Source organism: Muscardinus avellanarius (assembly GCF_963383645.1).
Source record: "Muscardinus avellanarius genome assembly, chromosome: X".
NCBI lineage: Eukaryota > Metazoa > Chordata > Mammalia > Rodentia > Gliridae > Muscardinus > Muscardinus avellanarius.
The window spans coordinates 106710845-106727342 of NC_137792.1; the positions used below are offsets into that span (position 1 = coordinate 106710845).

Consider the following 16498-nt stretch of genomic DNA (forward strand, 5'->3'; position numbering starts at 1 on the left):
ATGTCCCTCAAGATTTGTAGAGTTGGAAAATATTTTAATGATTTCTAGTCCAACCCATTTCATATTATCTATGGTTTCCAAAGAGAAAAAAGAACTTTTCCAGTATCATTTAATGATTAGTTATTCAATTTATCAAAGATCCAGATTTTACGATTCCCAACCAAGCACTTTTATTTAGGACTTGAATATCATTGTCCAACAGATATTTTATTTTGTAACTTCAGTATCTAATACTATGCCTGGTATATAATAATGTTCAGTAAATATTAAATTAATATGAAATGATATTGATTATACCAGGCTTTGTACAATTCCTAGAAATATCATATGGGGCATCTGCATTTTAGGTGACCTCATTAAGACAAGAGACACTCTGGAAAAAATTATGAACTATGGCTAAAGAAATTATCCAAGTTCCAAATCATGCACAATATATTGCATGCCTATAATTCTAGTAGTTGGGAGGATGAGACAGGAGGATAACAGGTTTGAGACTAGTCTCAACAACTTAGCATTTTATTTATCTCAAAATAAAATGATATAAATGGCCTGAGGGTGTAGCTCAAAGATAAAACAACTCTGAGTTCAATGCCTAGTTCCATAAAGAAAAGAAAGAAAAGAAAAGAAGAGAAAAGAAAAGAAAAGAGAAATGATATGAATTCCAGATTGAATAAACAATTTCATGCACCACCACCATTTTAACCTCAGTCACTTATGTGGTAATCTTCCAGAAGTGTAATCTAGAACTCTTGGAGTCTTATTCCATGCTTTTGATAAACTGGAGTCCAGAATTAGTATTTTCCTGTGAATGATGAAATTTCTCAAAGAAGTCCAATGCTTCTAACATGGGCTTATTTCAGTAATTAGTGTGATGAGCTAGTTTGGAGGAATGTAGCAACACCAGTACTGTGGGAATATCTCAATTGTAGAAGATCCACAACAGTGGAACTAAATGTGCTGCAATTATATGTAAGGCTTGCTTTCTAGGAGCCGATCTCTAAAGACTGAATGATGCTCATAGCACCATCCTGTCTGTGCACATATTCCAGCAGACCTCAGTTTTCAGGAGAAAAAAAGCTATTAGAAAATTATGTGATCTACTTAAACAAATGAAATGTCTTTGGCATAAGAGATACCTTGGTTTTCTCACCTGTATAAATGAAGTTGATAATAATACCTACCTCAAAGCCTTACTGAAATTATCCATTTAAATAGCATATGTAAAAGTCTTCACATGGGTCTAGCTCATAATAAGTACCCAATATTTGACAGTTTTCTTCTTTTAGCATTCTATTAATCAGTGTAATTCTCTACACTAGTCTTTTCCCCAGAACTCATCCTCAGAATTGAAAGTCTGCACTGGTGTGGTTTTCCATAGTTCCCTCAAGTTCTGTCTTTTAGAGACTTTTAAAAACTTTTTATTGGTGCATTGTAGTCATACTTCTTAATGGAGTACAAAATGGTGGAGGCATACATGCACACATCACCCATTTAGCCCTTACCCAATTCCTGCCCCATTCCCACCCCTTCTTTCTTCTCATGTTTGGCTTAGTGTTATGCTTGTTAATGTACATCATGAACATTAGAGAATTTTTCTCTTTCCCCCTCCCATCCCCTAAAGTTGCCTTATTTGCCCATTTATAGGATCTCCTTCATCTAGAGTTCCTCCTATGACCCATTTTCTCCCTAGGTTTCACATATTAGGGAGAGCATCCGATTTCTTTTTTTTTTTTTGTGACTGATTAATCTCACAGCATAATGTTCTCTAATTCCATCCACTTCCCTGTAAATTGTGGGGTTTTTATTTTAAAATAGGGTCTAAAATAGGTAAATGTGTAATTGTGTTTTTCTTTATGGCTGAGTAGAATTCCATTGTGCACATATCCCATAGTTTTATAATCCGTTCATCTGTTGATGGACATCTTGGCTGGTTCCATAGTTTGGCTATGGTGAATTGTGCAGCTATGAACATAGATACACATGCATTAGTTTGGCAGTTTGGTTTTCATTCTTTTTTGATAGATATCCAGAAATGGCATTGATAGATCATATGGTAACTTTTGACAAAGAGAGGAAAGAGAGAAAGAAAAAAAGGGGGGCAAAGAAGAAAGGAAGAGAAAAAAAGAAAAAGAAAAGGAATCTTTTTTATGTAGTAAAAGTAATTTCAGCTGCATGTGATGGTACACATCTGTAATCCCAGTACCTGGGAGGCTGAGAGGTTTGCAAGTTGGCATGAGGTTTGCATGAGGTTTGCGAGTTTGAGGCCAGCCTCAGCAACATAGTGAGACCCATGGCAACTTATCAAGACTCTGTTTAAAATAAAAATAGATTCTGGGGGTGTAGTTTAGAGAGAGCACACCCCTGGATTAAATCCTTAACACCCCTCCTTCAAAAATAAAGATTCAAAGTTAACAAGGGTACCAGTAGGCTAAAATATAACTTCAGTTGCTCTAAAACATGCAGAACTTCTCACTTCAGCCCTTAACTCTACCCTTATTCTCTGAAACACTGGTATTTCCTCCTCAAGCAAGAACTTTGAATTAGGTTTATTTTTTTTATGTTTCTGTGTTTCATATGTGTATACAATAAGTCCATCCGTTCTTATCAAGGGCCCACTGTGTGCCAAAATTGTACTGGGAAAAAAGGAACAAAGTATGAAGGCAAATAAGTGCGTGCGCGCGCGTGTGTGTGTGTGTGTGTGTGTGTGTGTGTGTGTTTGAAACAGGGTCTCGCTAAGCTGTAAGTTGTTGAGTGAGAGTCTGGCCTCAAACCTGTGATCCTCTGCTCTTAGCCTCCTGAGTACTAGGAGTACAGCTGTGTGCTACCACACCCCACTTTAAAGTAGGCATTTTTGAGTGAACCTCCACTTTTTTTGAGTAGCTGTTACCTTGAGGATGGGTGTGTGAGTGTGTGTGTGTGTGTGTGTGTGTGTGTGTGTGTGCCTGTGATGATTCCAGGTGTATACAATGGTAGTCTTTATTTCTCTGCTGACTTCAGACAACTTCTTTTTGCTAGCTGTGATTCACCACACAGAGTGGTCTTTATTTCTCTTTGCTTTTTATAACCTGCAGGATTAGAGGAATAAAAATAGGAATCCTTTAGAGTTCTATTTTATGGAAGTTTTACCTGTACCAATATTATGAAAAACAAGTGTCTTACCAGCTTAAGTATGACTCTATGCATGATTACTGGTGTCAGTGGAAAAATACGTTGGCTGAGCCAATATCTCTACTGTGCCTTGATAAAAGAGTTAACATTTCCACAGATCATTTTCTCATGGGCATTCTTGGATTTTAGTAAAGATGGAGTGTCTTATTAAAAAATAAAACAGTGAACACCCCTAATAATGGAGGTTATCAGCAGGACCTGAATTATTTACCCCTGCAAGAAATGCCAGTGAAAACCAAACAATATAGCAAAAAATTAAACCAGCCTGCTTTAGTAGTTAGGTTCCAGGTTATCAAATTGTTCACTACAATTGTCTGTCTGCTTTCCTCATTGGGTAGTATATAGCTTCATGATTATTCTTTGCATGTGCTTCCTTAACTTCTCTGCTACTCTTATATTTGTTTCCTTAGGAAAGCAGAAGTACCTGTGTGCCAGCAGAAATGATTGTACCATTGACAAATTTCGAAGGAAAAATTGTCCATCTTGTCGTCTCCGGAAGTGCTATGAAGCAGGGATGACTCTGGGAGGTATGAATTTTTCTTCCTCTTTCTCCTACCTCTACCTCTTTTTTTCTCTAGTTTTCTTTATACCCAGATTTTCTTCTTTGATGCTTCCAAGGAAACCAGACATGCTCTAGATGCAGGCTGACCTTCTCATATCCAATGTGGCCATCAGCTAGCTACTTGGTACTTTCTTTACCCTTAACCATGTCACTCACCATTCTGGAGTTTAGCTTAGAGAAGCTGGAGGTGTGAATAAGCTAACAGGAGCCAATCGAGAGTGTGCAAGAGTGGACTTGACTGGGCATGGCTCTCCAGGGTACATAATGGCGCTGGCTTGATATTGTACAATGACAGATAGGATGAGGGACATAAAGAAACCAGAACAGTCACAGGTGCAAGACGACCCAGGCACAGGCTGGCCGTGAACACGCAGGAATATCCCTCGGTTAACTGCTGCCTATGATGCAGAGCCAGCCACCTGGATTGAGAAGCTGCATTCCTTTAGAACCTGTGACTAGGATGCCAAAGAGCCAATTTTCTGTCCTATATCTCCCAGGATGAATGGGCCTTTTAATCATTTCCTTTTCTTTACAAATCTATTGATCACTTCCAGCAACATATTTCAGTAATATGGTAGCTCGATGGAAGGAAGATACAGCTCTCTCAAGGGTGATCGTCTATCACCCTTGGCTTTCTGTCCCTTGAACCTGTGTTTACCATGAAAACTGTCACCATTCCAGAATGGCTTGACAGCAGTAAATACAGTTTTGTCTCCAAACTCCTCTCTACATATTTGCCTCTATCTGCCCAGTGCCAGCATCCTCTCTGCTGCCCAGTACTTCCAAAAAGATGCACCTTTCATGAGAAAAGCAAGCTCATTAGTTTACTTTGATTTTGATATGGAACTTGAAAAAAGACAAGCCTATTTCTGAGTGCCTGAAACTATAGCCTCATATCTGATTATTCATTATCAGCCTGGAAAACCCAAGTGACTGGAATCCAGCCCTGTCTCCTCCTCCTCTTAAGGCTAATTTAGAGCAATTGTCCATTTCTGGCTCTCTGTGAGATGCTCAATATCTTGTCTGCCTATGTGAACATTTACAGATGCCAATTTGTTTTCTACCTCTGGAGAAGGACCATTTGTGGATCTCCATATGCAGAAGCATATACATCCCTCCTCACAGGCCAGTAGTATTCTTTAAGCAGACCAGAGTAACTCAACAAATTGTCCCAGGCTCAATCTGAGACAGTTTCAACAGAAGCACCTCAAATAATGTTATCCTCCCAACTTTCAACAGCAAATACCCTGTAAATGGCTTCCCAGGCTGCCACATCAAATGAAACTCAAATAAAATAAACTTTGTTTTTTATTTTCTTAGTATGCTCCAAAGAAATCTCACTATATGGTCCTGTGCAGATTAATTTACTAGGTAGAGTGCTCAAATTTGAGTAGACTTGGTCAGCACAAAGAAGACAAACTGAAAAAGTACTGTGGTTGGTTTTCAGTTCCATTCTCACAATATTGTGAGACACTTTCATGCAAGTACAGTTTAATGATTGAACCATAGTCTTAATTATATTCGGGTCTAAACCTAAAGACAGTTCTATGTATTCAGCCAATATCTTTTTATTATAGAAAGCAGTCTTATGACAAGCTTCAAGCAATGTCCATGTGATACATGAATTCTTGATGTCATTTAAATTACATTGCCTCTGGAGGTAGACAGACCTAGGTTAAAAACCAAACTTCATTATTTACTTGGTGGCTCCTCCAAGCCTCAGGCACTTCATCTGTAATTTAGAGACACCATTCCCAGAGAGTTCCAATGAAGATCAGATGGCATAAATGTAAAACTTTTTGATAAATGACAAAGTGCTTGAAATAAGTGGGAATGATTATGACAGGGAGGTCATTAGTAATTATTTATCTGGGAAGATGTTCATAGCGGTCGCCAATGGCTTTTCCCCTGAGTTACTCAGCATACCTCCTATTATATAAGAGCTCCATCAGGCATAGAATCACAAGAAATCACTATCACCTCATACTGAAAAGTACCACAAGGATCCTGTTTGGAAGCTTAGTTTAGTAATTAGGTTAATTATATGGTATGTTCAAGTACCATGTCAGTAAAAACCCAAATGTTTACTCTCTACCTCAGAAAACAAACTTCTGCGTGTTACTGAACTTATCTCCACATTCTCTGTCTTCCTATCACAATCTCCTTCTAAGTTTATTGTTAACTTGAGAATTAAGTCTACACTACACCTTTACTTAGGCAACAGAGAAGAGGATAAAAAGAATTGGTACAAAGTAATTCTTGTGAATACTTAAGCAAAACACTAACATTTCATGAGATTTTGGCTTAGTATAAACATTTTCATCACCTTTAAGGAGAGTTCATATAATTTTATTTCATTTTCATCTCTAATCTAGAATTTGTATAATATTTTCCAAAATACAAACTAATATTTTGGCCTTGGTCAAGCCCCTTCTTTCCTCTGAGGTTTAATTTTCCCATCATAAAACTGGGATAGTGAGCTTCACCAACGACCTTTGTAGTGGTAACATTTTGTGATTCTAGAGCTAGAACCACACAGAAAGGACTGTAAATTTATAAGCTCTTTCTTGGATTACTTATCCCCTGTTATCAGAAGTATAGATAGTGAGCCAGGTATAGGGTCACATACCTATAATCCCAGTCCTTGGAAGGATGAGACAGTAGAATACCACGTTTGAGGCCAGCCTCGGCAAATTAGCAGAATACTCAGCAATTTACAAGACCCTGTTTCAAAATAAAGTAGTTCTGGGGGTGTAGCATGGAGGTAGAATGTCCCTGGGCTCAACTCGCATTTCCACACACAAAAAAATAGAAGTATAGAAAGTAAACAATTGAATGTGTTAACTTGCACAGTAATTTTACTACCTCCATTCACACCTACATCAGTTACATTAAGTGTCTGAAAGTAAGCTTGATGAACAAGCTGTAGGGCAGAAGAGCTGTTTCTTTATTTGAAGAGCTAATGGTTGCTTGGTCTCTAGGTCTCAAGATCTCGAATCTGTATTTATCTATAGCATTCCATTCACTGGTAATGGGAGATCAACAACTCAGAGATACCTTTTCCATCCTACTTCCAGACCTACCTACTGGTTCCTTGCTTTTTTGCTTAGCTGCTCTTGGTGTTTCTGAAATGATGCTGTGAGTCAGTGGATTCAGAGCATCTTTCCCTTAAAGACCACCTGCAGGCTCTTAGCTGCCCATCTATTACAGCCTTTTCTCTATATATGATTAATTTCTGGCTATTTTTGAAAAAAATGTTAATTGCTCCAAGAAGTTAAACCCTTGCCTACTTTTCTACTAAGAAAATTCTTATAAATACAAATGTCCAGATACGGCTCTTCCCTCCAGTGAACTAGATATGGCTTTTGCATAGCTTATAATCAGAATAATTTCCCAGCCATTTCTCACTTTCCTCTGCACTCCACAAGGATCTGCTCCCAGTTTCTAAGATGGAATGAGAAAGAATTACTGTTATCTCTTCTCAGGACATTTCCTTTTCACTTTCCTTATTATTCCTTCCCCAAAATGATTTCTTTTTGTGTTTTGAATCTTTTGAATTCTGATTTTAGGAAATATAACTGGCCTCTTTTTACTCCTTCTCTTGGATTATGGAATTTTCTAGGATTTGGGGGAATTTCAGGTGGCAGTCAAACCCCAGAAATGGAGCTTGAGAGCATGTGAGAATCAGAGGTTGGCAGAATTTTCTTCAAAGGTTATTTGAGAAGTCTATTTTCTACTAGGAACCTAAATTCTTCATCTGAAAGTGAAAACATAACATAACCACAGTTTTAACAACCCCTTTGAATTCTCTAGTTAGGAGGATGGCTCAGGGAGCCCCTGGCTATGGTTTTTGTCATCACAGATGATATGAGCATCATTGCAGTTACCAGTGTTGAAAGCAGTCCTGATACCAGCTGTCTCATGATTCTCCATGCTCAAGAGAAACCTGGCATTGCTACTTCTCAATTACATATCCTGGATGCAAAACAGTGATTCCAATGCTGAGGATTGAACCCAGGGTGGCTCTGTGACTGAGATACTTACTCAACTTCTTTTTGTGTGTATTTATTTTGAGACAGGGCCTTGCTAAGTTGCCAAACAGAGCCTTACTAAGTTGCATTGGGATTTCAAATATCACTGCCTCAGCTTCCCATCACTGTGTGTACAATCATACACTACCATGCTCATTCATTATATGGCTCTTTATACCTTTTATTTGTCCAACTCTCAATCCATCTTTCCAGCCAGCCAAGAAACTAGTGCTTTCAAATTCACATATATTTATCTGTGTATCAGTTTAACAAGTATTTATTGTGTATTAACTATAAATGAGATACTATGCTAACCATCTGATGAAACCACAGCTGAAAATAAAAAACATGGTCCGTGGCTATAAAAAGTTAGACAAGGTGAGACAGTAATAATGATTACACCTTATTCATAAAAGGATAAATAGGAAATTATGAGAAAAATTTAGGCAAAGAGCATTATGTGGAAAAAAAGTGCAGAGGCAAGAAAAAAACACATTGAAGATTTGGGGAACAACTATTAGTTTAATTTGGCAAGAGATTAGGAAATGGGGACAACAAGCTGTAACCGCACCAGAAATGAATTTATGATGTTCAGAATTTTTGACTTCAAGAAGTTTAAGATTTATAACCATGGGGCAGGCATGACCACATATATTTTTATTCTTAAATGCTCATTGATAAATTTTATTTAATTATTTAATTACCTTTATTTGAATCACTGTATGTACATACATACATTATCATGCTTGGTTTAAGGGAATTGATGGCAGCAGAAATATTGTAGTAGTGCAGACTTAAACTTAGAAAGGAGACAGTAGGCCATGTAGAGAAAAATTTCTTGTATCAAATTTTGCTAAATACCAGAGATTCATTTCTAGGTTTACTTACCTCTGCTTGAATTGACACCTGCAAACACTGATGGTGTACACTGACCTAGATCAAGGCAAGGCAAGTTGTTGATCTAGGCCACTGGTCCAGTCCACTGTTTACTAGTATGATTTCTAAAAAAAATCTCTTTTCATAACATGCTCTATGACCAGTGATTTTCATACTCTAATAAGTAAACATGCAGGAAATCAGCATGTTATGGGTTTGGGAAGGCTTACAGTGCAAGTTAGCATTCACAGGTCTTAACGAGTACTGCAGTAAAATAACCTGTGGAGCTTTTTAGGTCAGGATTCATAAATTTAATTCAACTAGAGATACTTTTCTTTCATATAATGTCTGTTAACATCCTATCAAACACTGTTCTCTGGATTACACATTAGAAAACTTAGAAGTAGATAAGGACTATACCCTGTATGTAGACAATACACCTAGCTCAAGTTATCCATTTTGCAGATATATGTATCATTGATTGCTAGGAAAAATAGTAAAGAATGCATTAATGATCAAGAACAGACCTTCTTCAGCCTATCTAAAGAATATTCATGAATGGTTACTAAATCCACTAATGTACATCATGTTAGGTTTGTAGCACTGTTGTCATACACAAAGGACAGGATGCAAAAGTAGTACAGGCAACATATCGATATTAGCTAAGACACCTAATGGCTGCAGGTATTGAAAACTAACCCAAGCAGTATTCTAGATAAGTTATTATTTTTTTAAAAAAATAATGATTTCTGGTATCACACAGAGAGGTCACTGAATATTTTGGGTATCTAGTTATCCTACTCTGGAGTTTACAATCCTATTTTACACTTTCTGAAAACATCCCAGCATCTTTCCAGAACTTCAACATGGTGCTAACACATAATCTCTTTGCTAAAACAGAAGACCTAGAAACCACCCAATGATTGGATCTTACTCTGCCTCATGTTTGACCAGAAGCAAAGTATAAGAAATAATTAATAATGTGGGACTCAGTTAATGGGAATCCTTCCCTTCTCCTTTGACTCTTTAGACTAAAGACCTAAAGGTGTTTAGGCTGGAGATGCAATCTGTAGGTCCTGCTTCTGGGAATTGTTTTCCACACACCATTCTCAGATACTTGAGTGCTCTGACAGATTTGCATAATTAAGGTACGCTAAGAGAATCAAAATTACCCTATGAATTTTGGTGTCAACATACGCAATGTACATCTGAGCATTTAACACCTCTGGGGCCCATTCTGTTTTTAAAACCAGGTCTGTGTCCTGTGCACACCAAATGCTGTGTGCATATATGTTTTTTTTTATCACTTTGAACCTCACTATGATATGTAATTACAATACACTAATAAAAGTATAAAAATAAGTAAACATATACACAAAAATATAAAAGTAAAACTAGGTCTTATGATGTAGCATAAATAAGATGATGACTCAAATATAGGCAGTTCTTGTTTCTAGTCCAGAATCTGCCAGTATATTGATGACTTTAGGCAAATGATGAGTTCTGCTTTTCTCTGAGTGTCAGTTTCCTCAACTACACTATGTGAATGAAGTTTTTATTATAGAAGTCTTTATAAATATGTAAATAAACTGGTGTATAATACATACACACAAATACTCTCTACTCCCTTTTTTGGATGAAAATTGGTCTTCATCTTGCTAGGCACCACTATTTTAAAAAATGATAAATAATGATTTCTGGCATCACACAGAGAGATCATTTAAAGAAAGCTTTTGGTTCTTGTTCCTTGTTTCTTTGGGTTTTGAATCACCTTTGAATCACCCCTTGAACTCTCCCAATGACTTATGTTGTCATCACTCAGTTGGCCCATGTAAATATTTGGTGACACTTTGGAAGAAAAAAAGTATACATATTTTTAACTGTGGTTCTTAAGAAAACTTGTGTATAGGGAGACCAGTGACTAACTCCTAATTCATTTCAAACCAAATTATCTGGGACAGCACATACATGCTGTACTCTGTCTCTAAGTATTTGCTATTAGAGATCTGTGGTTAGAGGTAAGTCATTTTTTCTAAGTCATCAAAATTGATGGTACCCCATATCTAATACTTATATCACTTATAAAATTCTACTTAAAATTTTTGAGTTTTAAAGTGTAATAGCAGTGGAAAATTTTTATTGCTGTTTACTCTTGCTATGAGTGCTTCAAAAATCTTTCAGTTGCTCTTGAGAGAGTAAAATGATGTCACAGGCAATATTTTTTAAGATAGTAGGTAGAAAACTAAGAGTGCACAGCACACAATAAACACCCACTCACAAATGCAAGTGTTTTCCAAATAAAGTAATTCAGCAAAAATTATTTCTGCTGATAACAATTGTTTGTTTGAAAATATTTTACTTTTGATTTAAGAAGAGTACCATCTGTTGTTACAAATAGAAGTATCTATTCCTTAGATCCCAAAAGTTGAAAATATTTTCATATTATACTGAACTCATCCAAAGATAGTTTACTTGAACAAGATGCCTCTTGAGAGACATTTAGGCATCTTTGGAGATAATGCAACTTAGAAGTAGAACTAAGGAGAAAATTACAGAGCCAGTTGAGCCCTCAGATTATTGTTATCAATATCTACAAAGCCACCAGTATCTAGAAAGTAAACTGGAAATGGCATCACTCTCCTGGATCATGAGATCAAATTTCATTCTTCCTATCCTGGTTAATCTCTGCTAAACTTTTTAGACCTCTTAAACCAGGCATATAAGTGTTTGCTTTTCCCCAGCTTAATACTCCACTGGATCAATGCTTCTGTGGCTGAAGTGATAATTAATCATTAAGGAACATTTCAGCCTTCTAGCCATCAGCAGTTTAAAACATGTAAGCACTCAGCACCTTCAGAAAACTTGGGTCAGCATTTGGAACCAAGAAGAAAATCTGTATTTGACCACGATGTAATGTCACCAGATTAAGCCTGTGAAGTAAGGTGTCCTGCTAACCACGATGAAACCAAGAGACTGAGGTCTCTTCCTTGGATGGAAAACAAGGCATGAAAATTTTGATTAATGAGATGTTAGACGTATGGACATTGATTTGAAAGTATTTCCATTTCTGTGCTAAGTAAAAATGATTAGGCAGTATTGTAGAATATTTTGGTTGCTGCAAGAAACTCATGTGACCCCCTAATAAGGAATCTTTGTTGGTCTCTGAGCGGCTTTAATGAAATTATTAAATTCCACCTTTCATATCTTTCCCCTCACCTTTCCTCCCCTAAATATGTGTGAATGTGTGTGTGTATATGTGTATATATATAATCATATGTGTCAATAAAGTAGAAAAGAAGAACAAACTTCCAAATTAACAATTCCCCATGTCCCCATCTTACCTCTGTCTTGCAAATAGTCAGGAAAAGAGGATTGGAGACCCCCACATTCCAAAATGACAACCACCCTCTCACCCAAATTTTGCATATTGTCTCTAACATCAGAGGGCCTGACTCAGACAACTGGTTATGGGGCCTGCTAGGTGCAAGCTCGTCATTAAACTGCTACACTCAATAGATCTTTCTTTCATATCAGAAAAATTTCGAGTTGGCAAATGCAAGCATCTCAGAGCGACCAAACAATGAAGAAAGGCTGGCCTGCCTCATTCAAAATGAGGGCTCTAGGGGGCTCTAGTGAATAGCCTGGGAAAACCTGCAGTCTGAAGCATAGGAACTTAAGAGTTGGAGTCCTGGATACACACTCTGGCATTGATGCTGGGAGCTACACTCTTGGTTGTGGACTTACCTTCATGGGATGGATAGTTTTTCCCTACCTCACAGGGATGTTGTGAGGACTAGCCCTAGAAGCTACAGTTGTACATAGTTATCCATTCATGTAGCTGTGCATATCATGAATGTTGCTTTCTGTAAAGTAGCATGGCATTGGCAGAATGATGGTTCTTGATCAAATGTGATGGCAGCCAGGCTCTGCCTCTGGGATGCCATGAAGCTCTGTCTGGGTCACTTTCTTTTCATCATGTTCTGCTGGGAAGAAACTTTGCTGATGAGACTCAAGGTGCAACCTTGGAACAGAAGCTACTGTGCCAGTCTGAGTATCCCATAACAATCTCTTTAAAATATGCTTGTATTGGTGCACTGCGATTGTACATCATAGTGAGGTCCAAAGTGATACAGATGCATGTACACAGCACTTGGTGTGTTTGTTTTCCTGCTGATCCCACACTGCTTCCCCCTCCTCCCTTCCTGTACATGGTAGGGGGACTGTTAGTGATACTTTCATATATTGACTTAGCTTTATTTAAACTGTTTTCTTCCTCATTCTTGCCCTTCCCCCTCAATCCCCTTCTACCATCCTAATGATCCCTCTCTCCTATTTATCTGAAATTTCTTTTGTTTTCTATTTTCACTCTGGCTTCTACATATGAGAAAAAATATAGGACCCTTGACTTTCTGAGTCTGGGTGATCTCACATAGCACGATGTTCTCCAGTTCCATCCATTTTCCTTAAAATGACATAATGTTGTTCTTTATGGCTGGGTAAAACTCTGTTTTATGTATATACCCCATTTTCTTTATTTATCTGTCAACAGGCACATAGGATGGATACATAACCTGGCTATTGAGAGTCGTGCTGCAATAAACATGAATATGATGGTTTATTAGGCAATATGTAGGGTTTCCTCTTCACTTCTCTTCTTCAGGACCCCTGCCAAAGACCTGGCTCTTAGCCCCAGGCTCCATCATTGAGTTGAAAGTAGTGCCTGACCCACAGACATTTGGTAAACAAGGACCAGATTTCTGTTTCTCTGGAGGAGATGCCAGCCATCTCCTCTCTTAAAAACAAGACGAAGCTAAAGTCAGACAGTTCTCTTCTTCCCAAAGTCAAGGCAACTTTGTTTTCAGGAGCTCACACACTTGAGAACCTTTCATAAGGAGAAAGAAGGCAAAGACTGAAAAACAATGGCTACTTCTAGTGTTCCCTATTGAAGTTTGCATGGTGGAGGAAAGCAAATCTTACTTTCCCTCTGTATTCTAACCTTTGTGCCCCACACTCCCCACTATCCATAGGTGCAACACTTTCCAAGCCAGCCTTGAACAATGTATTAATGGCTGGGATGGTGGCATGCACCTGTAATTCCAGTATTAGGGAGGCTGAGACAGGATTACAGGTTTGAGGTCAGCCTCAGCAATTTAGCGAGACTCTGCTTCAAAATAAACAGGGTATATGTGGGGGCTGGGAGTATAGCTCAGAGACAATGCCCCTGGGTTCAGTCTTTAGCACCATAAACACACACACACATACACACACACACACACACACACACACACACACACGCGCGCGCGCGCGCGCGCGCACCAGTGATGTAGAAGAGCTACTTGGAGTTTGTAATGTCTTACTCTGTCTTTGCCCCAGAACCTCTGTACTAAAGCCAGCTTCCTTCTTGTGGAGATTGGGTCTGTGTTCCTAGGGGTAAATAGCTATGAGAGACATAAGTAAGCTCCCTGCTTTTCCAGGGGCTTGCCTTTCCTACATTCTTCCTTCTCCAGTCTCTGTCTACACACACACACACACACACACACACACACACACACACACACACACAAACAAACACACATCTTTCTCTTTCTCCTGACTCAGCAGCATTCTGGAGCAAAGCCAAGGAAGAACTTCATGAGGGGAGTTTCCCCCTCATCAGGGCAGAATTTTAATCTCCAGGCCAACAAGAGGTTTGCTAATGTGAATTGAAAGGGCTAATGTGGTTTATTTTTTAACTGCTTTCTATTTGTTTGAATGTTGCATATTTCTGCCAGTGAAATTTTCCTTTAATAAAACCATTAATACACCAATGGCATTTTCTTATTTACAACAGACTGACAGAATTAATGCTGTTAACATTGGACCCTTCTTTCTTTTTCTCTTTTCTTTTTTTTCTTTTTCCCCCTCTCGTTTGCTTTCCAGGTCATGCTGACCTGTTCAGCATGGACTGTTTCACATTTGTTTTTAATGTCATTTTAAATGTAATTGTAAAAGCATGTATGCTCTAAATTCATGTAGTTACTTTTTCCAGTGGAAAAGCCTGGTATGCAAAAGCATTTCCAGGCTCTGAAATTTCACATGAGCAGGATTCTGGTGATGACCTTGTGCCCCTCACTCGGGATGGCATGTGGACACTGAACCTCTTTCTTCTGGCTCAGTAATCAGAGAGAGGAGACTTGGAAATCGTTTCTGCCAGATCGTGTGCTTTGGCAAGGATATGCGGCATTGTATATCATTCTATTATTAATTACATTTACTCCTCCATGAACTAAAAACCATTAGACTAAATAGTCCAACATAAACCTTGAAAGATAAAATTTGATAGTATTTTCCCTGGCTATGTCTCTGTCCCAGAATTGGGCTAGGAAAAGACTGGGGGCGTGGAGGAAAGGACCAAGGAGCCTTTTTGCCTGTTTGCAACCCCTGTTAATCTCTCCTTCCCTTTCATTCCTGCCAAGGACTGGCTCTGCCCCCCTGCCATTTGTCCCTGTCCTAGTTCTTCCCCACCCAACTCTAACTCCCACCACTTACCCTCTCTCCAATAACATGCTATTCAACTAGATGAAAAGCAGAGTCCCACCATAGAATCCAGGATACCTGGTCCTAGCTTGTGTTCTGCCATCGCCTAACTGTGTGATATCTTTGGACTTCAGTCTCCTCATCTACAAAATAGGGATTGATCTAGAGGAGACAGGAAAGGATAGACAGGACTGGGACCTTCAAACTCCTTTTTGCAAATGGAATCTGACATGAAATCCCAAATGTAGATATAACAAAAAGCCCTGGTGCTTTGATTTGAAAGGAAATGGGGGTGCTTTGCACCACATACACAGGCTACTTTGTCTTTTCTCAGAGGTCCTTCAAGAAACTCACAGAACCCTTGGGGCTTTATTATTATAAGAAATTGATGCCTAAGGATCCTTCTAACTCTGGTTCTCTCTCCTACTAGATTTCAGTCATGGTGGAAAGTCTGTTTCCTCAGTTAGCTTTTGCAACATGAAGTTCACCTACTTGAGATAAAGGGCAATGAAGGTGGAACACCATGGGGCTCAGTGAGCAGCAATTGTCACAGCTACCATTGATTTACCTGCAGAATTTACTCATGCACTTTACACACATTCTCTTTTGGAAAGCACAGTGATCCTGTAAAGTAGATCCTGTTTTTCTCTTAGGATTCTGAAACCTGTTGGTTTTGGCCCTCAGTCCGTGGCTTGAGGCTTGGTACCCAACATGGAAAGCCTCACTCCAAACAGTTTTCCACTGTAGGCATATTTTCTGGATATTTTCCAGCTAGAGATCCATTCTCAGAAAAAGTCATAGCCTGTGCATTGGTGTACAATTTCACAGGATTCAAAGCATGCTCAGTGGGCTTATCTCCTTCACTCCTAAAAATAGTCTTATTCAGTAGCCATGTCAGTTAGATCCTCACCATTATATAGATAAGGAAACTGAAGTGTGGGAGAAATAAAGTGAGTTGTGCAAGGTCACACATCCCATAACTCTGATACCATTACCAAACATAATTAGCTCTTTATTGTGAATTAGAGTTTTAGAACTTCCATGTCATTAATGCATTCTGCCTCCTGGAGTTCAGTGCATTTTTCACCATGTTCAGTCTTGGAAATCCCTTTTAAGAGAATAGAATCTGCCTTCTACTCTCAGAAACCATCACAGTGCCTTTATTTCTAGAAACAAACATATGACGCAGGTACTGATTATATTCCGATTTTACAAATATGTTAATTGAAATATAGAGAGGATGAGTCTTTTCCAAAGCCACAGAACTACTCAGTGATAGAGTCAGGATTACAAATGAGACAGTCTGATTGCAAAATATTTTTCTTTTATTGCTCCTGGTGATTGG

General features: G+C 38.4%; 1 protein-coding gene across 1 annotated transcript in view; it reads left to right on the forward strand.

Annotated features, from left to right (window-relative positions):
* Window positions 1-16498, forward strand: part of AR (androgen receptor) — a gene marked incomplete at both ends in the record, with an annotated part of 191538 nt that overhangs the window by 151403 nt on the left and 23637 nt on the right. The window contains one exon of the mRNA XM_080719506.1: window positions 3579-3695. Within this exon, the coding sequence (XP_080575632.1) occupies window positions 3579-3695 (117 nt within the window). The remainder of the gene's footprint in view (window positions 1-3578; window positions 3696-16498) is intronic.